This window comes from Amblyomma americanum, chromosome 10 (assembly GCF_052857255.1).
Source record: "Amblyomma americanum isolate KBUSLIRL-KWMA chromosome 10, ASM5285725v1, whole genome shotgun sequence".
NCBI lineage: Eukaryota > Metazoa > Arthropoda > Arachnida > Ixodida > Ixodidae > Amblyomma > Amblyomma americanum.
In genome coordinates this window covers 11,160,626-11,185,997 of record NC_135506.1, presented here as the reverse complement: position 1 = coordinate 11,185,997, position 25,372 = coordinate 11,160,626, and the positions used below count along the sequence as shown (strand labels likewise).

Sequence of the window (25,372 nt, the reverse complement as noted above, 5' to 3'; positions counted from 1 at the left end):
GTCAAGAAAGTACTTCGCTCTGAAACAGACGCGTAAAAGCAGAAGAGCCTTTCTGAGTGCCAACAGTGACCCTTCGACGCACTGCATCCATACATCACCATCTCGCTGCTTTACGAAAAGGCCGCCTAACGCCGCCGCCATCGCCGGAATGACCGAGCCTTGTTGCAAAATGTGGACGGTGCGGCTGGAAAACGTTCCGGAACACGTTACGCCTATGGTTGTCTGCATCAACGGTAAGGTCTACTCGTTCAGCAGTGGCTTCGAACCCAGAAACTTCGTCGATGTGTTCATCTTCGACCCCGCTTCGTACCGGTGGGATATGGTGCGGACGAAGCTTCCCGATTGCGAGCAGTTTAACGTTTCCCTTGACACAGTCGTAGCGTACGGCCAATGCGCCTATCTGTGTGGCCCCGCGCTTAGTTGGCAATTTTTCACTGTCACTTATCGCTTCGACACGAACACCATGACATGGAGCCGTCTGGAGGTGTTCGGCGAGGCGCCGCCAATGATTATCGGACACAAAGCTTGCATGGTTGGTCACCGCATGTATGTCTTCAGTCAGCTGGGTAATTCGCACAAGTTGCAGTTCCTTGACTTGGATACCCTGGAGTGGCATCGTATCGCCACCAGCGGAGAGTGCCCTGTTCGGCGCACCTTGAACACTGTGTCTACCATCGGGACCCGCGTGTACACGTTTGGCGGCAGCCTACAAGACCCTTCCTTCGCCATTTACTATTTTGAAACGACCACCTCTTCCTGGGTGCGCCCAAAGGTGCAAGGTGTTGCCCCTGTGCGTCGGCGAGAACATTCAGCCTTCGTGTACAACGAAGAGCTGTACATTTTCGGAGGGCGCAGCGATCTCCTGCCGACCTGTTTAGCAGATATGCACAAGTACGACCCCGAGACGTCGTGTTGGACCGAAATGAGGCCATGTGGCTTAGGCCCGTCTGCCAGGTTTTGGCATGGCTGCTCATTGATGGGTGAAAGAGTGTTTATCTTCGGCGGAATTGGTCCGGCACCCAACCAGAAGGAAGGGCAGGTTATTGAGGAGCGAAGGGCGCTGACGGATCTCCACTTGCTTCACTTGGCACCGACACTGCAGAACCTGTGCGTACTTGCAGTAATTGATGCACAGCTGGATATACGTGGCTCACCACCCTTCATTAGAAAAATGGTCAACGCTATCACTACTCACCCGTCGTAGTCGACGGTAGATGCTGCATCTGGAGCAGACGTTGCGTCTTCGGTGTAGACAGCTTGGTGGCATGGCGATAATACAACTTTGGCATCGCTATATGACACAGCAATAAACTCTTCTTTTGTACGCAAAAAACGCCTTCTGTCGTGCTCGGCTTTCGCGAAAGCAAGAAAGACGCTAGTGTATCGTTTATATTCAGGTCTGTTTGGGGCGCCAATTTTTAAAAAATAATAAGAAAAAATTTTCAGAACGAAGAATTATTCAGTGATATCGATTGAACCCCAGCCTTGTGGTTTCTTCAAGAGAATCGCATTAACGTACCTTGCGCTTCAGCCTTGCAAGCAATTACAGGTCGCATTGTCACGTTTGCTGGTCATTCCTTTCAAGGCAGTCTGCAGATTGAGTTTAGTTGCTGGATTAAGTGGTAGTAGTGGATATAATTTTTTTTTTCAGGAAACAATTTACCTTAACTTCGATGGCTTCAGAAAGCCAGTTTTTACTTATTCCCTTATGTCTGCCCAGAGTTTATGCTGGTGTAAATGTTAGTGGATTTTATCGCTTTAGAGCCTTCCATTTGCTGTAAATTTTTCATTATTATATATTCCAAGTGCAATTCGGAAGCACCCGACCAGGTCCGTGTCTTGAACCTGAGCCGAAAGAATTCATCCAGGCTTGTGTAACATATCGTATCAGCTGCAGATCCTATTGGACGGTATCGACAGCTTGCTCGCCAGTATTTGAACAGGTTATTTATACTGATGTAAGAGCGTTCCAGAGCACCAGGCGCGCAGCCATCCCATGATGGTGATAAAAGTTGGCTCTACACCTTACGATAATGCGATCTGATGTCAGAGAACAGACGGACAGGCGTACTTGAGTTGAATTAAAATTCTCTACGGCAAGGTAAGCGGAATTTTCGTCTTTCGTTGCGTGAGCGAACCACGTCGATATTACATCTGTTTACCACGGCTTGCCCCGTCGTTGGGTGGTGCGACACCTTTTATTATTCATGTAAAGAGTGCCCATAAATAGGGTATCTACTCTCTATATAATCATTTCCGGCACCATTTCACGCTCATTAGGAGGCCCTGAAACCTATTAATACTTACCCCGCGTTGAGAACTGTTAACCAATTGTGTTAAGACTTTAAGTAAGTGTCTTGCTTCGAAAAATGTTTATCCTGGAAAGCAAGAAAGTAAGACAGATGCCCTGATAATGCGCAGCTAACATTTAAACATTAGTACGTCAGGGCAGTAGGTAGAGCTGTTTGATGTCTTAGAACAACTTGCTGATACATTGAAGTGTACATCGTAAGTGTAGATGCATTTCAGCACCCTTTTTATTTTTATTTGTAACGCCCTGAGGCCCATGGTCGAGCTTTAAAGGGGGGCGTGGATTTGCACAAGATATTCAATAATTTATATGAAAAAAGAAAACGCATAAACAAATAGAATAGTTTCACTTAAAATAATTATACATTGTCTAAATATTGGTTATTCGGAACACCAGAATGAGCTTTGAGATCATTTTACACAAATGAATATATAGTATTGCAATTAGAGCGTCGTGTTATTGGTTCCCGTTCTGAATTGAGCGAGGCACGAATCAGTGTGAAAAGCATTCGATACCGTGTAAAAAAAAATGTAAGTTTTTCACGGTGGTACAAGTGACGTGATGTGCATGTGGGTCACAGAAGCAAAACATGGTGAAGAACATTTTAAGTTAGTTTATTTACTAGAGTAAGCATAGCCGCAAAATTTTAAGACGTACTCATTAAGGTTATCGTCCTCGGTTTGAGCCCAATTTATGTTCTGCAGCGAGATCCTGAATTCCTCCACTTTGCTTCTTACGTCTAACACGTTGACGGGCTTTTTTCTTATTAGCTTATACCGTTCCCTGTTGGTCTGTTCTAAATCGACACCTCAGAGTCTTACGCAAACTACATTGCACCTTCCAAAGCACCTCCGCATATTGCATGATACCATTAACAATATGAAGTCTACCTCATTTTCAGTCTCCACATTCGGGCTGCTGTATGCCCACTTCCAGATCTCTCTTTCGCAGAAAACGGTATTCACGATCCGTAAATTTTTCAGTTCTGCAAACGCTCCTAATAACACCCACTTCTAATGCTTGAATCTATTCAGTGCTCAGTTACTGCCGGTGCTCGATCCTGCCTGCCTCTTGCCTACCTTGGCATTGAATTCCGCCGGCCATTATTACAGTATACTGCGTTTTTACTTTACTCACCGAAGATTTGTTACCTCTTCACGGGAGCTTTAGTGTATCTAGTCATCGTGGCTGGATGTATGTGCGAAAGCCAGTACCAGTCTCAATTTCTACCTCTTATTAAGTTTATTGACGACAACTTCCCCCTTCTCGTTAAGTTTGCAGAATTGCCGTATGTTGCCAGCTCTATCCTTATTGACCACAGATCCCACGTATAGCTATCTTGTGTCCGCTAAACCGTCATAGCATAGTAACTTCCTTTCGTTTAACGCTACATATGATTCACCTGTACTCCCAACCTCAGTAACTACGATGATACATTTAAAGCTCGATCAAACAAAGCTCGATTTCACGAAGCTCCGAGTCTAACGAACAAATTCTGATACCGCGACAAGTACCCATAGAGTTATAATTTCTCAATAACCATAGATTACGAAACAAGTGACGACTAATCTCGGATTAACGGAGTTCCTCAAGAATAGATGAGTAAAGAAAGGGGATTTATCATTTATTCTGCCTACAGTGTCTCGCAGCTGGTGCCAGCGTGCTAACAGTAGCATCTAGGCGCCAAAGTCACGGCCCTGGTTTTGATTTGAAGGGGCTGCAAGCTGCGCCTCTGCACGGAACAGAGGACGCGCCAATCTGCGGCGCTTCCGCCTTGGTTTCGAATCTGGTTGCGCAGATGGCGCTTTCATGCACAAGTGATTCGGGGTGCTTTCTTGGACTTCTTTATGTACGCAGGCGCGAGTTAGCGGCAACTGTAATCTATAGCTATAATAAGTTTATTGTTGCTCAATAAAAGATAGTACGCTTGTGTGAGAATTACAAAAGCGACAGGCGTAACCTGCGAACAAGGCCTCTTTTCATTAAGTACAGTATGCTAAAAGCAAACAAGATCTATTACCCCGAACTACTGCAATGGACCTATCGAAATAAACTGCATGTCCCTCCGATAGAATATACGAGCACATACCCGATCCGCGATCTTAAAAGGAGAGCGCCAAAGATACGAACCAATTCCGGTAGGCGAACGATAACTTTTCAGTCCACTAAACTGTTGAACCGCTCTGAAATAGACGTCAACTTTAACAAATCCTTTCTATTTTTAAAAGTGAATGTAGAAGAATCTTGGTTAACTCCGGAATTTCATACACGGCTCAATGACTTGCTTTACAGTTTAATGACCATGTTCTAGGTTTTTTCGGGCTGTGTACACGAAAATTGTATTGCCACTGTACTTGTATTGCGCTTTACATTGTTCCAAAACCAAATTATTTTGAGATTCTGTTTTTTCCCTTTCGTGGTGTAAATGGTTCTGACGTTTTATTGCGGGTTTCGCATTCGATGCATAATGTTGCCTTTGCTTTTTGTGCCGACTTGCGAGCGTAACCAGAAGTCTTGTTTTGTACTGCATGATTGAATTGTTTCCAACTGATCCACAGGGTGGTATATTTTTTTCTGCCTTTCTAAAACTTTTTCAAATTTTCAAAAATTATATAAAGCGCACTTAGGACAACAGACAAGGAAGACCAAACAACACAAGCGCTTACATGCAACTGCGCGTTTATTCGAGAAACACACAAATGGAAGAACAATCACAAACAAAACAAAAGCCATCGCGCAGGCGTGACAGGAAAAGTGCTCATACAGGTGCGTCAAGATAACAAAACTCTCTTTCATCCAAAACCACCATAGGGTCGGCAACACACGTGTGCTGATTCTTACGGATGTGATAGGCCTCTGAAATCTGATATCTAAAACTTGTCTTTTTATCGCAATTGTACTGACCCAAGTGTATCTGCGAGATTTGTTCATCAATGCAACCGCATGTACAAGGGGCCAAGGCCTCGTCAGGCTCTTGGCCTTTAGCCTTGGCCTCCTCTTAGGCACTGTCTGAGAAAAAAATGGAGGAAAAAATACGATGCCAAGAAATTTTCTGGATGCCGTTACGTTAATAATTTTAATTTAGAAGGTTGAAAAGTGCTTTCCTGAATCCTAAAAATTTCTCAATTTAACTAAATAATTTTTCCTTTAACCCGAGTTTTAAAAGTATTCCATTGAACACTAATTTAAAGGCAGATATGGAACGCACAATATCCAAATCAGAAGTTTCTAGCTCACCAGAAACAGCTGCAGGAATCCAGCCACTGTAGGCATTTCTTGCTCCAAGATGAAATGTAAATGTGAAATGCCAACCATTAATGCCCCATTTTCACGAATGTGGCGGAGTTGAAGAGAAACGTTGTTCTTCGCGATGTGAATAGACGATAGCTGCATGACACCGATACCATGCACATGCCAGACGATAAGGTGCAATCGAACACATTGCAAACGAAAGAAAAATGTTACGCAAGAATCAAGGCATATATATTTCACGTGCTACTATTTAAGGCCGCCAGATACTTAGACAATTTCAATGCGGCTGGCACGAAACATAAACCTAACGAAATTCTCGATTGGAAAGCATTAACCACGTGTCTCGCGACGTCAAGAAAGTACTTCGCTCTGAAACAGACGCGTAAAAGCAGAAGAGCCTTTCTGAATGCCGACAGTGACCCTTCGACGCGCTGCATCCATACACCACCATCTCGCTGCTTTATGAAAAGGCCGCCTAACGCCGCCGCCATCGCCGGAATGACCGAGCCTTGTTGCAAAATGTGGACGGTGCGGCTGGAAAACGTTCCGGAACACGTTACGCCTATGGTTGTCTGCATCAACGGTAAGGTCTACTCGTTCAGCAGTGGCTTCGAACCCAGAAACTTCGTCGACGTGTTCATCTTCGACCCCGCTTTGCACAGGTGGGATATGGTGCGGACGAAGCTTCCCGATTGCGAGCAGTTTAACGTTTCCCTTGACACAGTCGTAGCGTACGGCCAATGCGCCTATCTGTGCGGCCCCCGTTTAGGTGGCAATGTTTCACTGTCACTTATCGCTTCGACACGAACACCATGACATGCAGCCGTCTGGACGTGTTCGGCGAGGTGCCGCCAATGATTATCGGCGACAAAGCTTGCATGGTTGGTCACCGCATGTATGTCTTCAGTGAGCTGGGTTTTTCGCACAACTTGCACTTTCTTGACTTGGATACCCTGGAGTGGCATCGTATCGCCACCAGCGGAGAGGGCCCTGTTCGGCGCACCTCGAACACTGTGTCTACCATCGGGACCCGCATGTACACGTTTGGAAGCAGCCTACAAGACCCTTCCTTCGCCATTTACTATTTTGAAACGACCACCTCTTCCTGGGTGCGCCCTAAGGTGCAAGGTGTTGCCCCTGTGCGTCGGCAAGAACATTCAGCCTTCGTGTACAACGATGAGCTGTACATTTTCGGAGGGTACAGCGATCTCCTGCCGACCTGTTTAGCAGATATGCACAAGTACGACCCCGAGACGTCGTGTTGGACCGAAGTGAAGCCATGTGGCTTAGGCCCGTCTGCCAGGTTTTGGCATGGCTGCTCAGTGATGGGTGAAAGAGTGTTTATCTTCGGCGGAATTGGTCCGGCACCCAACCAGAAGGAAGGGCAGGTTATTGAGGAGCGAAGGGCGCTGACGGATATCCACTTGCTTCACTTGGCACCGACACTGCAGAACCTGTGCGTACTTGCAGTAATTGATGCACAGCTGGACATACGTGGCTCACCACCCTTCATTAGAAAAATGGTCAACGCTATCACTACTCACCCGTCGTAGTCGACGGTAGATGCTGCATCTGGAGCAGACGTTGCGTCTTCGGTGTAGACAGCTTGGTGGCATGGCGATAATACAACTTTGGCATCGCTATATGACACAGCAATAAACTCTTCTTTTGTACGCAAAAAACGCCTTCTGTCGTGCTCGGCTTTCGCGAAAGCAAGAAAGTCGCTAGTGTATCGTTTATATTCAGGTCTGTTTGGGGCGCCAATTTTTAAAAAATAAGAAAAAATTTTCAGAACGAAGAATTAATCAGTGATATCGATTGAACCCCAGCCTTGTGGTTTCTTCAAGAGAATTGCATTAACGTACCTTGCGCTTCAGCCTCGCAAGCAAATACAGGTCGCAGTGTCACGTTTGCTGGTCATTCCTTTCAAGGCAGTCTGCAGATTGAGTTTAGTTCCTGAATTAAGTGGTAGTAGTGGATATAATTTTTTTTCAGCAAACAATTTACCTTAACTTCGATGGCTTCAGAAAGCCGAATAGGTTTTACTTATTTCCTTATGTCTGCCCTGAGTTCATGCTGGCGTAAATGTTTGTTGATTCTATTGCTTTATAGCCTACTATTTATTGTACATTTTTCCTTATTATATATTCCAAGTGCAATTCGGAAGCACCCGACCAGGTCCGTGTCTTGAACCTGAGCCGATAGAATTCGTCCAGGCTTGTGTAACATATCGTATCAGCTGCAGATCCTATTGGACGGTATCGACAGCTTGCTCGCCAGTATTTGAACAGGTTATTTATACTGATGTAAGAGCGTTCCAGAGCACCGAGCGCGCGGCCATCCCACGATGGTGATAAAAGTTGGCTCTGCACCTTACGATAATGCGATCTGATATCAGAGAACAGACAGACAGGCGTACTTGAGTTGAATTAAAATTCTCTACGGCAAGGTAAGCGGAATGTTCGTCTTTCGTTGCTTGAGCGAACTACGTCGATATTACATCTGTTTACCCCGGCTTGCCCCGACGTTGGGCGGTGCGACACCTTTTATTATTCATGTAAAGAGTGCCCATAAATAGGGTATCTACTCTCTATATAATCATTTCCGGCACCATTTCACGATCATTGAGAGACCCTGAAACGTATTAATATTTACCACGCGTTGAGAACTGTTAACCAATTGTGTTAAGACTTTAAGTAAGTGTCTTGCTTCGAAAAATGTTTATCCTGGAAAGCAAGAAAGTAAGACAGATGCCCTGATAATCCGCAGCCAACATTTCCACATTAGTACGTCAGGGCAGTGCGTAGAGCTGTTCGATGTCTTAGAACAACTTGCTGATACACTGAAGTCTCCATTGTAAGTGCAAATGCATTTCAGCACCTTTTTTATTTTTTTATTTGTAACTGCCTGAGGGCCAGGGTCGGGCGTTAAAGGAGGGCGTGGATTTGCACAAGATATTCAATTATTTAGAGGCAGAAGAGAAAAAGCAGGCAGAAATAGAATAGTTTCTACTACAAATAATTATGCAGTGTGTAAATATTGTTTACTCGGAACACCAGAATAAGCTTTAAGATCATTTTACACAAATAAATATATGGTATTGCAATTAGAGCGTCGTGTTGTTGGTTCCCGTCCTGAATTGAGCGAGGCATGAATCAGTGTAAAAAGCATTCGTGTGCCGTGTAAAAAAAAAAGTGTAAGTTTTTCACGTTGGTAAAAGTGTCGTGATGAGCATGTGGTTCGCTGAAGCAAAATATGGTGAAGAAGTTTTTGTGGTAGTTCATTTTTTAGAGTAAGCATAGCCGCTAAATTTGAAATCGTACTGATTAAGGTTATCGTCCTTGATTAGAGTCCAATTTATGTTCTGCAGTGAGATCCAGAATTCTTCTACTTTGCCTCTTACGTCTAACACGTTGACGGACTTCTTTCTTAATAGCTTATTCCGTTTTTTGTTGGTCTGTTCTAAATCGACACCTCACAGTCCCACGGTAACTACATTGCACCTTGCCAAGCACCTCCGCGTATTGCATGATGCCACTATCCAACATGAAGTCTATCTCATTTTCAGTCACCCCATTCGGGCTGCTCTGTGCCTACTTCCGGATCTCCCTTAGGCGGGAAACGATGTTCATTATCCGTAAATTATTCAGTTCTGCAAACGCTTCTAATAACACCCATTTCTAATGCTTGAATCTATTCAGTGCTCAGTTACTGCCAGTGTTCGATCCTGCCTGTCTCTTCTCTACCTTGGCATTGAATTGCACCAGCCATTATTACAGTATACTGCGTTTTTACTTTACTCATTGAAGATTTGTTACCTCTTCACGGAGGCTTTCGAGTACCTAGTCATCGTGACTAGATGTATGCGCGAAGTCCAGTACCAGCCTGAATTTCTACCTTTTATTAAGTTTATGGACGATAACTGCAACCTTCTCGTTACGGATACAGAATTGCTGTAGGTTGCTAGCTCTATCCTTATTGTCCACAGATCCCACGTATAGCTATCCTGTGTCCGCTAAACCATAATAGCATACCAACTGCCTTTCCTTTAACGCTACATATGATTCACCTGTCCTCCTAACCTCAGCAAATACGATGATACATTTAAAGCTCGATCAACCAAAGCTCGATTTCACGAAGCTCCCGGTCTAGCGAACAAATTTTTATTCCGCGGCAAGTACCCAGAGTTATAACTTCTCAATAAGCAGAGATTACGAAACAAGTGACGACTATTCTCGGTTTAAGAGAGTTCTTCAAGGAACAAGTGAGTAAAGAAAGGGGACTTATCATTTATTCTGCCCACGATGTCTCGCAGCTGGTGCCAGCGTGCAAACAGTAACATCTTGGCGCCAAAGTCATGGTCCTGATTTTGATTTGAAGGGGCTGCAAGCTGAGCCTCTGCACTTAACAGAGGATGCGCCAATCGGCGGCGCTTCCATTGGCTTCGAATCCGGTTTAGCAGATGGCGCTTTCATGCACAAGTGATTCGGGGCGCTTTCTCGGACTTATGTACGCAGATGCGCGTTGTCGGCAAATATGATGCCACGAAAGCTTTTAGATGCCGTTACATTACCATTTTTAATTTAGAAGGCGAAAAAGTGTTTTCCTGAATTCGGAAAATTTCTCGGCTTAGCTAAATAATTTTTCTGTTAAATCGAATTTTTAATGTACTCCACTGAACACTAAATCCACATTTGAAACGCGGCGGCTGCGTTTTTATGGAGGAAAAACGCTAAGACGCCCGTGTGCTGTGCGATGTCAGTGCACGTTAAAGATCCCCAGGTGGTCGAAATTATTCCGGAGCCCTCCACTACGGCACCCCTTTCTTCCTTTGTTCTTTCACTCCCTCCCTTATCCTTTCCCTTGCGGCGCGGTTCAGGTGTCCGACGATAATTGAGACATATACTGCGCCATTTCCTTTCCCCAAAAACCAATTATTATTATTATTAAACGCACATTATACAAATAACAAGTTTCTGGCTAACCAGAAACAGCTGCAGGAATTTAGCCCCTGTAGGCATTTCTTGCTACAAGATGAAATGTGTATGTGACATGCCAACCATTCATGCCCCATTTTCACCATCGCGGCTGAGTTGAACAGAAAGTTTGTTGTTCGCGATGTGAATAGACGATAGCTGCATGACACTGATACCAAAAACATGCTAGACGATAAGGCGGCAACCAAACACATGCGAAAGGAAAGGCGAAAGTTCCGGAGGATATAGGCTATATATATTTCACGTGCTTCCTTTGAGGCCCCCCGATATTTAGACCCTATCAATGCGACTGGCATGACCGATCAAGTTAACGAAATTCTCTATTCGACAGCATTAACCACGTGTCTCGCGGCGTCAAGAAAGTACTTCGCTCTGAAAAAGAGACGTAAGAGCAGAAGAGCCTTCCTGGCTGCCGATAGTTACCGATCACTATCGATAGATACCGATCACCATCTCGCTGCTTCAGGAAAAGGCCGCATAACGAAGCCAACATCGCAGGAACTAGCGAGCCTTCTCTCCCATAGAACTTGGCGTCTTTGCAAGATGTGGACGGTGCAGCTGAACGGCGTTCAGGAACACGTTACGCACAGGGCTGTCTGCATCAACGGTAAGGTCTACTCGTTCAAGAGTTGCCTCCAGCCCAGAAACTTCGTCGACGTGTTCATCTGCGACCCCACTTCCTACGGGTGGGATATGGTGCGGACGCAGCTTCCCAACGGCGAGAAGTTTAAATTTTACCGCAACACAGTTGTAGCGTACGGTCAATGCGCGTTTCTGGGGCGCAGCCCGCAGAGCTGGCAATTTCCCAGTGTCATTTATCGCTTCGACACAAACACAATGACATGCAGGCGTCTGGAGGTGACCGGTGTATGTACGTACGTACGTACATACATACATTCGCCAAAACAAATGTTGGTGCTAGTTGGTGCGTATGTATAGCGTAATCTTTTCGGGCTAACCTGAGCTTTTTATGTTTCTTGCTGTGGCAGCCGCTAGATGCCACAACATGTATGTAATTACGCTGTCACTAGTCGTGTGCGCATTCTTGTGTGAGTGGACGTGGAGAGATGGACGTTTACCTCGAACAGCGTGTAAACATAAAATTCTGTGTGAAGCTTGGCAAGACAGCCGCACAGACGTGTGAGCTCCTTCGTATCGCCAACGGCAACGAGACATTATCGCCGGAGCGAGTTTTCGAGTGAAACGAGAGATCCCTTTCGGGGCGAACGTCGGTGGAAGACGACACAAGGTAGGGGAGCCTTTCAACCTCACGGAATGAAAACAACATGGCACGGATCGGGGAAATCGTACAGCAAGACCACACCATTACAGTCCGCATGTTATCAGAAGAATGCTGCATTCGTCGGCAGCATCATTGCTGAAGAAGAAACATAGTATTTAAATACGAGCCTCGAACAAAGAGCCAGAGCGCCGAATAGCGTTCTGCAGGCTCTCCGGCGTCGAGAAAGGTGCGGCAGAAGACGAAAACAAAGACGATGCTTTTTTTTCGATGCAAGAGGTGTCATACACCACGAGTTCGTCCCGTAAGGGCAGGCGGTGAATCAGGAGTTTTATATACGCCTGCTCCAACACATGCGGGGTGCACTGCGGAGCCGTCGGCCTGACTTATGGGCATCTGGACAATGAAGCCCTCTCCAAGGTAACACAAGGACGCACACTGCTCTCAGCGTGATAAAATTTCTCGTCAAGCACAGCATTACTGTACTTCTATATCTGCTACACTCGGCTGACCTCTTCCCATGCGATTTTTTCCTATTTCATCGTGTGAAGAGAGCCATACAAGATCGCTGGATGGGGAGAGTGGAGGCCATTCAAGACACCAGGACAAAGGAGCTGAGAGCGCAGTCAAAAGAAGCGTTTTCAAACTGTTTCCAATTCTTCAAGAAGAGTTGGAAGCTGTGTATAGACTGCAAGGTAGACTTTTTTCGAAGGGGTCCTGCACTAATGATTTCAATATTAAACGCATTTTTAATGGACTCTATCTTGGAACGTTACGGACAAAGGTTGTAGATATCCCCGTGAGCTTATAGTTTAGGCATTCTTCTTCTGCTCGCCGGCTTGAAGCTCGGGGACTGCTGCCCGTTGCAGACAGACAAGGCAAACAGCCACCCACAGTCGTCTAGGACGGTGAACCCGTCAAATAGATGTTAACAGAAGCAAATCAAGCGAGAAAATGAGAGGAGCGGACGACCATGCACGAAGACTGGCCGTGCACAGCCAGTCTATACAGCCGCTGAAGAAGAACTGAAAAACCGAGCACGTACATTGCCTCACCTTCTGGATGCATTATCCACAGCTGTCTACTATGGTCTTGAGACGCTTCATTCACTCTACGAAACTTAGAGACCGTTATGTTTTTGACTGAGAACTAAAGCGTGCAAAAATTATTGTTTTGCTTTTAGACCGTTTGTTTCAAGTTCAGGAAATAAGAGGAACAAGGAAAACGTCGCCCAAGTTCGGGCATGCGCATGAAAGCCGAAACTTGTGCATCTAAAACAGTCTTGATATCGCTTCATCTAGACGGGCCAGAGGCAGAAAACAAGAAGAAAAAGAAAAACGTCTGGCCGCAGCAAACGTTGGAATCAGCCATCTGCCCATGGAAGTAGTGGCGCGGCGAAGGGCTTTCTTAATAGTTTTAAGGCTTAAGGGAGGTTTTTAACGTCCCAGAGCTTCTCACGCTATGAGCGACGCCGTAGTGGAGGGCTTTCGATAATTTCGACCACCTGGCGCTCTTTAACATGCAGTAACAAAGCACAGTACACGGCCCTCCAAAATTTAGCCTCCATCGAAACTCGAGAGCCGCGGCCGGGACTGAACCCACATCGTTCGGGTCAGCAGCCGAGCGCCAATCCACTGAGCCACCGCGGCGGCAAGTCTGGCTTTCTCAAGACATCGCAGATCAGTCAGATTGTTTCCGCCTGCCTTGAAAAGGACCAATAGCAAATGCTAAACTGTCATCTCGAATCACGAAAGCCGCCGCGGTGGCTGAGTGATTACGGCGCTCGGCTGCTCGCCGGAAAGACGCGGGTAAGATCCCGGCCGCGGCGGTCGAATTTCGATCGAGGCGAAATTCTAGAGGCCCGTGTGCTGTGCGATGTCAGTGCACGCTAAACAACCCCAGATGGTCGAAATTTCCGGAGACCTTCACTACGGCGTCCCTTATAACCTGAGTCGCCTTGGGACGTTAAACCCCATAAACCAAACCAAACCAGAATCACGAGCTTCAAGCTGAAGTGATGTAAATGCGATTCGTTAGAAGAAATCACCAGGTTGGAGTTTAATCGATATCGGTGAATAATTCTTCGTTTGGAAATTTTGTTCTCGTTATTCTTTCAGAGATAGTGGCGCACCACAGCGGTCTTTACATAAAAGAAACACAAGCGACTATTTCGGTTGCGCGAAAATCGAGCACGAAAGAAGGCGTTTTTTGCTTACAAAAGAAGAGTATTGCTGTGTCCTGTAGCGATGCCAAAGTTATATTATCGCCGTGCCACCAGGCTGTCTACACCGAAGACGCACCGTTTGCTTGAGATGCAGCACCCACCGTCGGCTACGATGGGTGGGAAGAGATAGCGTTCATCATTTCAATAATGAAGTATGGTGATTCGCTTAGATCCAGCTGTGCATCAATTACTGCAATTACCGCACAGGTTATGCAGTGTCGTTGCCAAGTGCAGCACGTGGAGATCACTCAGAGTCCTTTGTTCCTCAGCAATCTGCCATTCATAGAGATTGGGCGCGGGGCCAAGACCGCCGAAGATAAATACTATTTCACCCATCACTGAACAGCCATGGCAGGACCTGGCAGACGGGCCTAAGCCACATGGCTTCACTTCGGTCCAACACGACGTCTCGGGGTCGTACTTGTGCATATCTGCTAAGTAGGTCTGCAGGATATCGCTGTACCCTCCGAAGATGTACAGCTCTTCGCTGTACACGAATGATGAATGTCCTCGGCGACGCACAGGGGCAATGCCTTGCACCTGCGGGCGCAGCCAGGAAGTGGTGGTCGTTTCAAAATAGTATAGGGCGAAGGAAGGGTCTTGTGGGCTGCCGTCAAACTGACACATGCGCGTTCCTAAGGCAGAAGCAGTGTAGAAGGTATGCCGAACAGAGGAATCTTCGCTGGTGGGTACACGATGCCACTCCATGGTATACAAGTCAAGGAACTGAACGTTATGCGAATTATCGAAGACACTGAAGACATAGATGCGGTGACCAACCACGCAAGCTGTGCTGCCGCTAATCGTTGTCGGCGCCACACCGGTCACCTCCAGACGCCTGCATGTCATTGTGTTTGTGTCGAAGGGATAAATGACACTGGGAAATTGCCAGCTCTGCGGGCTGCGCCCCAGAAACGCGCATTGACCGTACGCTACAACTGTGTTGCGGTAAAATTTAAACTTCCCGCCGTTGGGAAGCTGCGTCCGCACCATATCCCACCCGTAGGAAGTGGGGTCGAAGATGAACACGTCGACGAAGTTTCTGGGCTGGAGGCAACTCTTGAACGAGTAGACCTTACCGTTTATGCAGACAGCCCTGTGCGTAACGTGTTCCGGAACGCCGTTCAGCTGCACCGTCCACATCTTGCAAAGACGCCAAGTTCTATGGGAGAGAAGGCTCGGTAGTTCCTGCGATGTTGGCTTCGTTATGCGGCCTTTTCCTGAAGCAGCGAGATGGTGATCGGTATCTATCGATAGTGATCGGTAACTATCGGCAGCCAGGAAGGCTCTTCTGCTCTTACGTCTCTTTTTCAGAGCGAAGTACTTTCTTGACGCCGCGAGACACGTGGTTAATGCTGTCCAATAGAGAATTTCGTTAACTTGATCGGTCATGCCAGTCGCATTGATAGGGTTTAAATATCTGGGGGCCTCAAAGGAAGCACGTGAAATATATATAGCCTATATCCTCCGGAACTTTCGCCCTTCCTTTCGCATGTGTTTGGTTGCCGCCTTATCGTCTAGCATGTTTTTGGTATCAGTGTCATGCAGCTATCGTCTATTCACATCGCGAACAACAAACTTTCTGTTCAACTCAGCCGCGATGGTGAAAATGGGGCATGAATGGTTGGCATGTCACATATACATTTCATCTTGTAGCAAGAAATGCCTACAGGGGCTAAATTCCTGCAGCTGTGTCTGGTTAGCCAGAAACTTGTTATTTGTATAATGTGCGTTTAATAATAATGATAATTGGTTTTTGGGGAAAGGAAATGGCGCAGTATATGTCTCAATTATCGTCGGACACCTGAACCGCGCCGCAAGGGAAAGGATAAGGGAGGGAGTGAAAGAAGAAAGGAAGAAAGGGGTGCCGTAGTGGAGGGCTCCGGAATAATTTCGACCACCTGGGGATCTTTAACGTGCACTGACATCGCACAGCACACGGGCGCCTTAGCGTTTTTCCTCCATAAAAACGCAGCCGCCGCGTTTCATATGTGGATTTAGTGTTCAGTGGAGTACATTAAAAATTCGATTTAACAGAAAAATTATTTAGCTAAGCCGAGAAATTTTTCGAATTCAGGAAAACACTTTTTCGCCTTCTAAATTAAAAATGGTAATGTAACGGCATCTAAAAGCTTTCGTGGCATCATATTTGCTGACAACGCGCATCTGCGTACATAAGTCCGAGAAAGCGCCCCGAATCACTTGTGCATGAAAGCGCCATCTGCTAAACCGGATTCGAAGCCAATGGAAGCGCCGCCGATTGGCGCATCCTCTGTTCCGTGCAGAGGCGCAGCTTGCAGCCCCTTCAAATCAAAATCAGGACCATGACTTTGGCGCCAAGATGTTACTGTTTGCACGCTGGCACCAGCTGCGAGACATCGTGGGCAGAATAAATGATAAGTCCCCTTTCTTTACTCACTTGTTCCTTGAAGAACTCTCTTAAACCGAGAATAGTCGTCACTTGTTTCGTAATCTCTGCTTATTGAGAAGTTATAACCCTGGGTACTTGCCGCGGAATAAAAATTTGTTCCCTAAACCGGGAGCTTCGTGAAATCGAGCTTTGGTTGATCGAGCTTTAAATGTATCATCGTATTTGCTGAGGTTAGGAGGACAGGTGAATCATATGTAGCGTTAAAGGAAAGGAAGTTAGTATGCTATTATGGTTTAGCGGACACAGGATAGCTATACGTGGGATCTGTGGACAATAAGGATAGACCTGGCAACCTACAGCAATTCTGTATCCGTAACGAGAAGGTTGCAGTTATCGTCCATAAACTTAATAAAAGGTAGAAATTCAGGCTGGTACTGGACTTCGCGCATACATCTAGTCACGATGACTAGGTACTCGAAAGCTTCCGTGAAGAGGTAACAAATCTTCAATGAGTAAAGTAAAAACGCAGTATACTGTAATAATGGCCGGTGCAATTCAATGCCAAGGTAGACAAGAGACAGGCAGGATCGAACACTGGCAGTAACTGAGCACTGAATAGATTCAAGCATTAGAAATGGGTGTTATTAGAAGCGTTTGCAGAACTGAATAATTTACGGATCATGAACATCGTTTTCCGCCAAAGGGAGATCCGAAAGTGGGCACAGAGCAGCCGAATGTGGTGACTGAAAATGAGAGACTTCATATTGATTGTGGCATCACGCAATATGCAGAGGTGGTTGGCAAGGTGCAATGTAGTTGCCGTAGTACTCTGAGGTGTCGATTTAGAACAGACCAACAAGGAACGGAATATGCTATTAAGAAAGAAGTCCTTCAACGTGTTAGACGAAAGAAGCAAAGTAGAGGAATTCAGGATCTCGCTGCAGAACATAAATTGGGCTCTAACCAAGGACTTAATCAGTACGTTTTCAAATTTACCCGCTATGCTTACTCTATTAAATAAACTACAATAAAAACTTCTTCACCATATTTTGCTTCAGCGAACCACATGCACATCACGCCACTTGTACCACCGTGAAAAACTTACATTTTTTTTTGACACGGCACACGAATGCTTTTTACACTGATTCATGCCTCGCTCAATTCAGGACGGGAACCAATAACACGACGCTCTAATTGCAATACCATATATTTATTTGTGTAAAATGATCTTAAAGCTTATTCTGGTGTTCCAAGTAAACAATATTTACACACTGCATAATTATTTGTAGTAGAAACTATTCTATTTGTGCCTGCTTTTTCTCTTCTGCCTCTAAATAATTGAATATCTCGTGCAAATCCACACCCTCCTTTAACGCCCGACCCTGGCCCTCAGGCAGTTACAAATAAAAAAATAAAAAAGGTGCCGAAATGCATTTGCACTTTCAATGGAGACTTCAGTGTATCAGCAAGTTGTTCTAATACATCGAACAGCTCTGCGCACTGCCCTGACGTACTAATGTGGAAATGTTGGCTGCGGATTATCAGGGCATCTGTCTTACTTTCTTGCTTTTCAGCATAAACAATTTTCGAAGCAAAACACTTTATGAAAGTCTTAACACAATTGGTTAACAATTCTCAACGCGTGGTAAGTATTAATAGGTTTAAGGCCCTCCTAGTGAGCGTGAAATGGTGCCGGAAATGATTATAAATAGAGTAGATACTCCATTTATGGCACTCTTTAGGTGAATGATAAAAGGTGTCGCATAACCAAACATCGAGGTAAGCCGGGGTAAACAGTTCTAATATGGATGAAGTGGTTCGCTCAAGCAATGAAAGACAAAAATTCTGCTTACCTTCCCGTATATAATTTTAATTACACTCAAGTACGCCTGTCCGTCTGTTCTCTGATATCAGATCGAATTATCGCCAGGGGCAGAGCTAACTTTTATCACCATAATAGAATGGCTGCGCGCCCGGTGCTCTGGAACGCTCTTACATCAGTATAAATAACCTGTTCAAATATTGGCGAGCAAGCTGTCGATACCGTCCAATAGGATCTGCAGCTGATAAGATATGTTACACAAGCCTGGATGAATTCTTTCGGCTCAGGTTCAAGACACGGACATGGTTGGGTGCTTCCGAATTGCACTTGAAATATATAACGAAAAATGTACAGTAAATAGTAGGCTATAAAGCAATAGAATCAACAAACATTTACGCCAGCATGAACTCAGGGCAGACATAAGGAAATAAGTAAAACCTATTCGGCTTTCTGAAGCCATCGAAGTTAAGGTAAATTGTTTGCTGAAAAAAAATTATATCCACTACTATCACTTAATCCAGCAACTAAACTCAATCTGCAGACTGCCTTGAAAGGAATGACCAGCAAACGTCACACTGCGACCTGTATTTGCTTGCGAGGCTGAAGCGCAAGGTAGGTTAATGCGACTCGCTTGAAGAAACCACAAGGCTGGGGTTCAATCGATATCACTGAATAATTCTTCGTTCAGAAAATTTGTTCTCATTATTTTTTAAAAATTGGCGCCCCAAACAGACCTGTATATAAACGATACACAAGCGACTTTCTTGCTTTCGCGAAAGCCGAGCACGACAGAAGGCGTTTCTTGCTTACAAGAGAAGACTTTATTGCTGTGTCATGTAGCGATGCCAAAGTTGTATTATCGCCGCACCACCAAGATGTATACGCTGAAGACATTCCGTTTGCTCGAGATGCAGCATCTACCATCGACTACGACGGGTGAGTAGTGATAGCGTTGACCATTTTTCTAATGAAGGGTGGTGAGCCACGTAGATCCAGCTGTGCATCAATTACTGCAAGTACGCACAGGTTCTGCAGTGTCGGTGCCAAGTGAAGCAAGTGGAGATCCGTCAGCCCCCTTCGCTCCTCAATAACCTGCCCTTCCTTCTGGTTGGGTGCCGGACCAATTCCGCCGAAGATAAACACTCTTTCACCCATCACTGAGCAGCCATGCCAGAACCTGGCAGACGGGCCTAAGCCACATGGCTTCACTTCGGTCCAACACGACGTCTCGGGGTCGTACTTGTGCATATCTGCTAAGTAGGTCGGCAGGAGATCGCTGAGCCCTCCGAAAATGTACAGCTCTTCGTTGTACACGAAGGCTGAATGTTCTCGCCGACGCACAGGGGCAACACCTTGCACCTTTGGGCGCACCCAGGAAGAGGTGGTCGTTTCAAAATAGTAAATGGCGAAGGAAGGGTCTTGTAGGCTGCCGCCAAGCGTGTACACGCGCGTCCCGATGGTAGACACAGTGTTCAAGGTGCGCCGAACAGGGCACTCTCCGCTGGTGGCGATACGATGCCACTCCAGGGTATCCAAGTCAAGGAACTGCAAGTTGTGCGAATTACCCAGCTCACTGAAGACATACATGCGGTGACCAACCATGCAAGCTTTGTTGCCGATAATGATTGGCGGCGCCTCGCCGAACACGTCCAGACGGCTGCATGTCATGGTGTTCGTGTCGAAGCGATAAGTGACAGTTAAACATTGCCACCTAAGCGCGGGGCCGCACAGATAGGCGCATTGGCCGTACGCTACGACTGTGTCAAGGGAAACGTTAAACTGCTCGCAATCGGGAAGCTTCGTCCGCACCATATCCCACCGGTACGAAGCGGGGTCGAAGATGAACACATCGACGGAGTTTCTGGGTTCGAAGCCACTCCTGAACGAGTAGACCTTACCGTTGATGCAGACAACCATAGGCGTAACGTGTTCCGGAACGTTTTCCAGCCGCACCGTCCACATTTTGCAACAAGGCTCGGTCATTCCGGCGATGGCGGCGGCGTTAGGCGGCCTTTTCGTAAAGCAGCGAGATGGTGATGTATGGATGCAGCGCGTCGAAGGGTCACTGTCGGCACTCAGAAAGGCTCTTCTGCTTTTACGCGTCTGTTTCAGAGCGAAGTACTTTCTAGACGTCGCGAGACACGTGGTTAATGCCTTCCATTCGCGAATTTCGTCAGGTTCATATGTCATGCGAGCCGCATTGAAAGGGTCTAAGTATCTGGCGGCTTAAAGAAAGCACGTGAAATATATATGGCTTGATTCCTGCGTAGCTTTTTTTCTTTCGTTTGCAATGTGTTCGATTGCCGCCTTATCATCTAGCAGGTGTTTGATATCGGTGTCATACAGCCCTCGCCTATTCATATCGCGAGTAACAACCTCACTGTTCAGCCCCGCCACGATTGGGAAAATCTGGCGTGAATCATGGCTATTTTACGTTTGCATGTCCTCATCTAGCAAGATTTGCCTGAAGTGGTTGAATTTTTGCAGCTGCTTCTGGTGATTTAGGAACTTGTGGTAAAACGATAATAGAGGATAATGCAAGCACTCCGATAGGACATAGCAAGAGCATGCGACAAGATATCAGTGTAAATGAACACTGTGAATTGAACGGAAATACATGGTAATGTCGCTGCGCACACTAACAATTTGCTAAGTTTAAAACGTGCTAAAGATAGCAAATATTCTCCCCACCATGTTGACATACAGACCACGGCATACATACAGACAGAAAGTCAACATACAGACCACGGAAGTCTGGTGAGCTTCGAGTGAATTCTTCGAACACTAAGGTTATAATTTTCGAGTAGATCACAACATTCGTTCTGCAGCGAGATCTTAAATTTCTTCTTTCCAACTCTTGCCCCTAATTCGTCGATGGGCTTTTTTCTTACTAGTGCCTTCTACTGCCTCTTAGTCTATTCCAACTTAATACCTCACAAACCTATGGTAACTTCATCGCGCCTTGCCAAGCAGATCCACATCCTGCACAATTCCACGATCAATATCATGTCCATTTCATTTTTGGTGCGAAAGCAATCATCCGGATGTTGAGAGCTTAGTAAAATCATCTATGGCTGATGTATGTCCGGAGGTACACAGGCTAGAAAAAAAAAAGAAATTACGTCAATACCCATGACTGAGGGGCCGAACCCGCGGCGGCGCGAACAGATCGGCTTCAACAGCCGCTGTGCAGGCAAACCTGCCGAAGCCGGAGCATCTGTTCGTGCAGTTTAAGCCCGCACCCAAAATTTAGTTCGCCATTTATCCAAAGTGAACACAAGCAAATATTGTTGCGAAAAACCTTAAGTGCCGCGAATGGTGCCTCCTGGACTTCGTTTTACCTCGTGCCAAATATTCGTCCTGCGACTCATGCATTCTTTGAGAAGCAAGAATTACATGCGGCGGCATGATACGCGGATCGTAGGGCGAATCGCTTCTACTCAATCCGCGCCCAAAAAGCAGTTCACACACAATTTAAATATTAGCCAGGGGGCCTCACAGCTTCGACACTCAGTGCCTCACAGCTTCGACCCTGATTTTTAATGCTCACCGAAGTTTCGAAAGAACGAATGATACATGGCGGAGCAATATAGTTTCTCGGACGCAATACTTCCGCAGCCTCCGCAGCTCTGGCTGGTATATATTTATTTATTTATATATTGCAAGTACCTAGAGCGCCCATGAGGCATTATTATTGGGGTGATATAACTACATACAATAACACACGCAAAGAAGGTATTGGGAAACATGTAAGCAAGGTAACACAACATACTGAAAGAAGACTAAATGAATTCACGTGTAGTATGAGTGATAACATAACATGTATCTGCACACCGCTGGTAAACGCAGGAGACTTGGAAGAAATACATCACATCATCATTTCAACAGCACTTTGAAAATCAGGTGCACAATCCACATCTTTCAGAAGCTTATTCCAGTCCACAATTGTGTTAGGAAAAAACGAATACTTAAATGCATTAATGCGGCATTGATAACACTTTTTCATTTTAGTGTTGTCTAGTTTCTATGAAATGTAATATGGGCGCTTTAGATAATTGTTTTTATTAATACCGGTGCAATCATTGTAAAGGCTGTGCAAGATCTTCAGCGCGCAGATTTTTCTTCGGGTTCCTAACGTCTTCCACCCAATACGGTCGCGAAGTTCTGAACTCTTTATATGAAAATTATAATTCCCATTCACAAACCTTCTAGGCTATCGCTGAAGCCGAACACACCACGTGTTAAACTGCTCCATACTCTCGTGCTGAGCAGTGAAGAGCGTCGTCCTCATCAACTTCCATCTGCTTCGTCCCGCGGCACTGCCTGCTCATTGTCGTCTTCTACGTAGCAGAAATCCGTGATTTCACACTGATTCGAATGTAGCTAACATTCCGTGTGGATTTTTTAGTCTCCCCATATAGCGTTCTGCGTGCCCTCTTCCGGAGGTCCTTTTCGCGGAAAAAGGTACTCATGATACGCTAATTATTCCGCATCAACGAACTCTACTAATTAAACCCTTTTTTATTCCTAGAATATATTCAGGTGTCACCCACTGCTCGCTATCCTGCCTTCTGCTTGAATACCTTGGCACTGAAATTCTCCGATCAATATTACAGTATACTTTGTTCTTGCCTTCCTCAATTCAAAAATTCCATTCTCAATTTGAAGAATTTATGGATTTAAATAAATACTTTGCGTCATAAATCGAGTTTAAAAGTACCACGTTGAATTCTAATTTAAAGGTAGGCATACAAGGCACTCTGGCCAAACCACAAGTTCCTAGATCACCAGAGGCAGCTGCAAGAATTCAACCAATTTAGCCAAATCTTGATAGATGAGGACATGCAAACGAAAAATAACCATTTATTCACGTCACATTTTCCCAATCGTGCGGGGTTGAACAGAAAGGTTGTTGCTCGCGATATGAATAGGCGAGAGCTGTATGACGCCGATATCAAACACCTGCTAGACGATAAGGCGGCAATCGAACACATTGCAAACCAGATAAAAAAAGTTACGTAGGAATCAAGCCATATACATTTCACATGCTTTCTTTAAGGCCGCGAGATATTTAGAGCCCATCCATGGGGCTCGCATGACAAATCAACCTAATGAAATTCTCGATTGGAAAGCATTAACCACGTGTCTCGCGACGTCAGGAAAGCACTTCGCTCTGAAAAAGACGCGTAAAAGCAGAAGAGCCTTTCTGAGTGCCGACAGTGACCCTTCGACGCACTGCATCCATACATCACCATCTCGTTGCTTCAGAAAAAGGCCGCCTAACGCCGCCGCCATCACCGGAATGACCGAGTCTTGTTGCAGGACGTGGACGGTGCGGCTGAACGGCGTTCCAGAAGATGTTACGCACAAGGCTGTCTGCATCAACGGTAAGGTTTACTCGTTCAACAGTCGCCCCGCCCCCAGAAACTTCGTCGACGTGTTCATCTTCGCCCCCGCTTCGCACCGGTGGGATATGGTGCGGACGCAGTTTCCCCATGGCGAGCAGTTTAACAATTATCGCAATACAATTGTAGCGTACGGCCAATGCGCGTATCTGTGGGGAGCCCCGCTGTGCTGGCAATCTCCCAGTGTCATTTATCGCTTCGACACAAACACCATGACATGCAGCCGTCTGGAGGTGTCCGGCGAGGCGCCGCCAACGATTATCGGCAACACAGCTGGCGTGGTTGGTCACCGCATGTATGTCTTCAGTATCTTGGGTAATTCGCACAACGTTCGGTTCCTTGACTTGGATACCCTGGAGTGGCGTCGTGTCCGCACCAGCGGAGAGGCCCCTGTTCGGCACGCCTTGAAAACTGTGTCCACAATCGGGACCCGAATGTACGCGATTGGCGGCAGCCCAGAAGACCCTTCCTTTGCCCTTTACTCTTTTGAAACGACCACCTCTTCCTGGGTGCGCCCAAAGGTGCAAGGCGTTTCCCCTGTGAATCGGCGAGGACACTCAGCCTTCGTGTACAACGAACAGCTGTACATTTTCGGAGGGTACAGCGATATCCTGGAGACCTACTTAGCAGATATGCACAAGTACGACCCCGAGACGTCGTGTTGGACCGAAGTGAAGCCATGTGGCTTAGGCCCGTCTGCCAGGTCCTGCCATGGCTGCTCAGTGATGGGCGAAAGAGTGATTATCTTCGGCGGACTTGGTCCGGCACCCCAACTATATGAAGGGGAGATTGCCGAGGAACCAATGGCTCTGAGCGATCTCCACGTGTTGCACTTGGCACCGACACTGCAGAACCTGAGCTTACTAGCAGTAATTGATGCACAGCTGGATCTACCCGAATCACTATACTTCATTGTTGAAATGGTGAAGGCTATCACTTCTCACCCATCGTAGACGACGGCAGGTGCTGCAGTTCAAGCGACCGGAGCGTCTTCGGCGTAGACAGCTCGGTGGTACGGCGATAATACAACTTTGGCATCACTACACGACACAGCAATAAACTCTTCTTTTGTACGCAAAAAACGCCTTCTTTCGTGCTCGATTTTCTCGCAAGCAAGAAAGTCGCTAGTGTATCGTTTATATTCAGGTATCTTGGGGTGCCAATTTTTAAAAAAATAACGAGAACAAATTTTCCGCAAGAAGAATTATTCGGTGATATTGATTGAACCCCAGCCTTGTGGTTTCTTCAATCGAATCGCATTAACGTACTTTTCGCTTGAAGCTCGCGAGCAATTACATGCCGCAGTGTGACGTTTGCGGGTCATTCTTTTCAAGGCAGTCGGCAGATTGAGTTTAGTTGCTGGATTACGTGGTGTGGGTGGTTTAAGCGTTTTCCGGAACGCAATTACCTTTACTAAGAGGGTTTCGTAGAGCCGAACAGTTCTTACTTGTTTCCTTATGTCTGCCCTGAGTTTATGCTGATGTAAAGGTTTCTTGATTATCTCGCTTTAGAGCCTACGATTTGCTGTAAATTTTTCCTTATTATATATTCCAAGTGCAATTCGGAAGCACCCGCACAGTATTTGTCTTGAACCTGAGCCGATAGAATTCTTCAATGCTTGTGTAACATATCGTATAAGGTGCAGATCCTATTGGACGGAATCGACACCCTGCTGGCCAGTATTTGAACAGGTTAATTATACTGATGTAAGAGCGTTCCAGAGCACCGGGCGCGCAGCCATCCCACGATG

At 46.1% G+C, this 25,372-nt stretch overlaps 5 protein-coding genes across 5 annotated transcripts; 3 read left to right on the top strand and 2 right to left on the bottom strand.

The window, feature by feature from the left end:
• The first annotated feature begins 214 nt into the window (after positions 1 to 214).
• Positions 215 to 1,204, top strand: LOC144107410 (kelch domain-containing protein 3-like). The gene has a single exon (XM_077640400.1). It carries the CDS (start codon positions 215 to 217, stop codon positions 1,202 to 1,204), a length of 990 nt encoding a protein of 329 aa, XP_077496526.1.
• Positions 1,205 to 6,127: 4,923 nt separating this feature from the next.
• LOC144107409 (kelch domain-containing protein 3-like) lies at positions 6,128 to 7,116 on the top strand. Its single transcript, XM_077640399.1, has 2 exons — positions 6,128 to 6,225; positions 6,333 to 7,116. The coding sequence occupies exons 1-2, from the start codon at positions 6,128 to 6,130 to the stop codon at positions 7,114 to 7,116; spliced, it is 882 nt and encodes a 293-aa protein (XP_077496525.1).
• Positions 7,117 to 14,207: 7,091 nt separating this feature from the next.
• LOC144107408 (kelch domain-containing protein 3-like) lies at positions 14,208 to 15,167 on the bottom strand. The gene has a single exon (XM_077640398.1). It carries the CDS (start codon positions 15,165 to 15,167, stop codon positions 14,208 to 14,210), a length of 960 nt encoding a protein of 319 aa, XP_077496524.1.
• Positions 15,168 to 19,144: 3,977 nt separating this feature from the next.
• On the bottom strand, positions 19,145 to 20,134 carry LOC144107407 (kelch domain-containing protein 3-like). Its single transcript, XM_077640397.1, has one exon. The coding sequence runs from the start codon at positions 20,132 to 20,134 to the stop codon at positions 19,145 to 19,147; it is 990 nt and encodes a 329-aa protein (XP_077496523.1).
• Positions 20,135 to 23,519: 3,385 nt separating this feature from the next.
• On the top strand, positions 23,520 to 24,575 carry LOC144107406 (kelch domain-containing protein 3-like). Its single transcript, XM_077640396.1, has one exon. It carries the CDS (start codon positions 23,520 to 23,522, stop codon positions 24,573 to 24,575), a length of 1,056 nt encoding a protein of 351 aa, XP_077496522.1.
• The last annotated feature ends 797 nt before the right edge of the window (positions 24,576 to 25,372 follow it).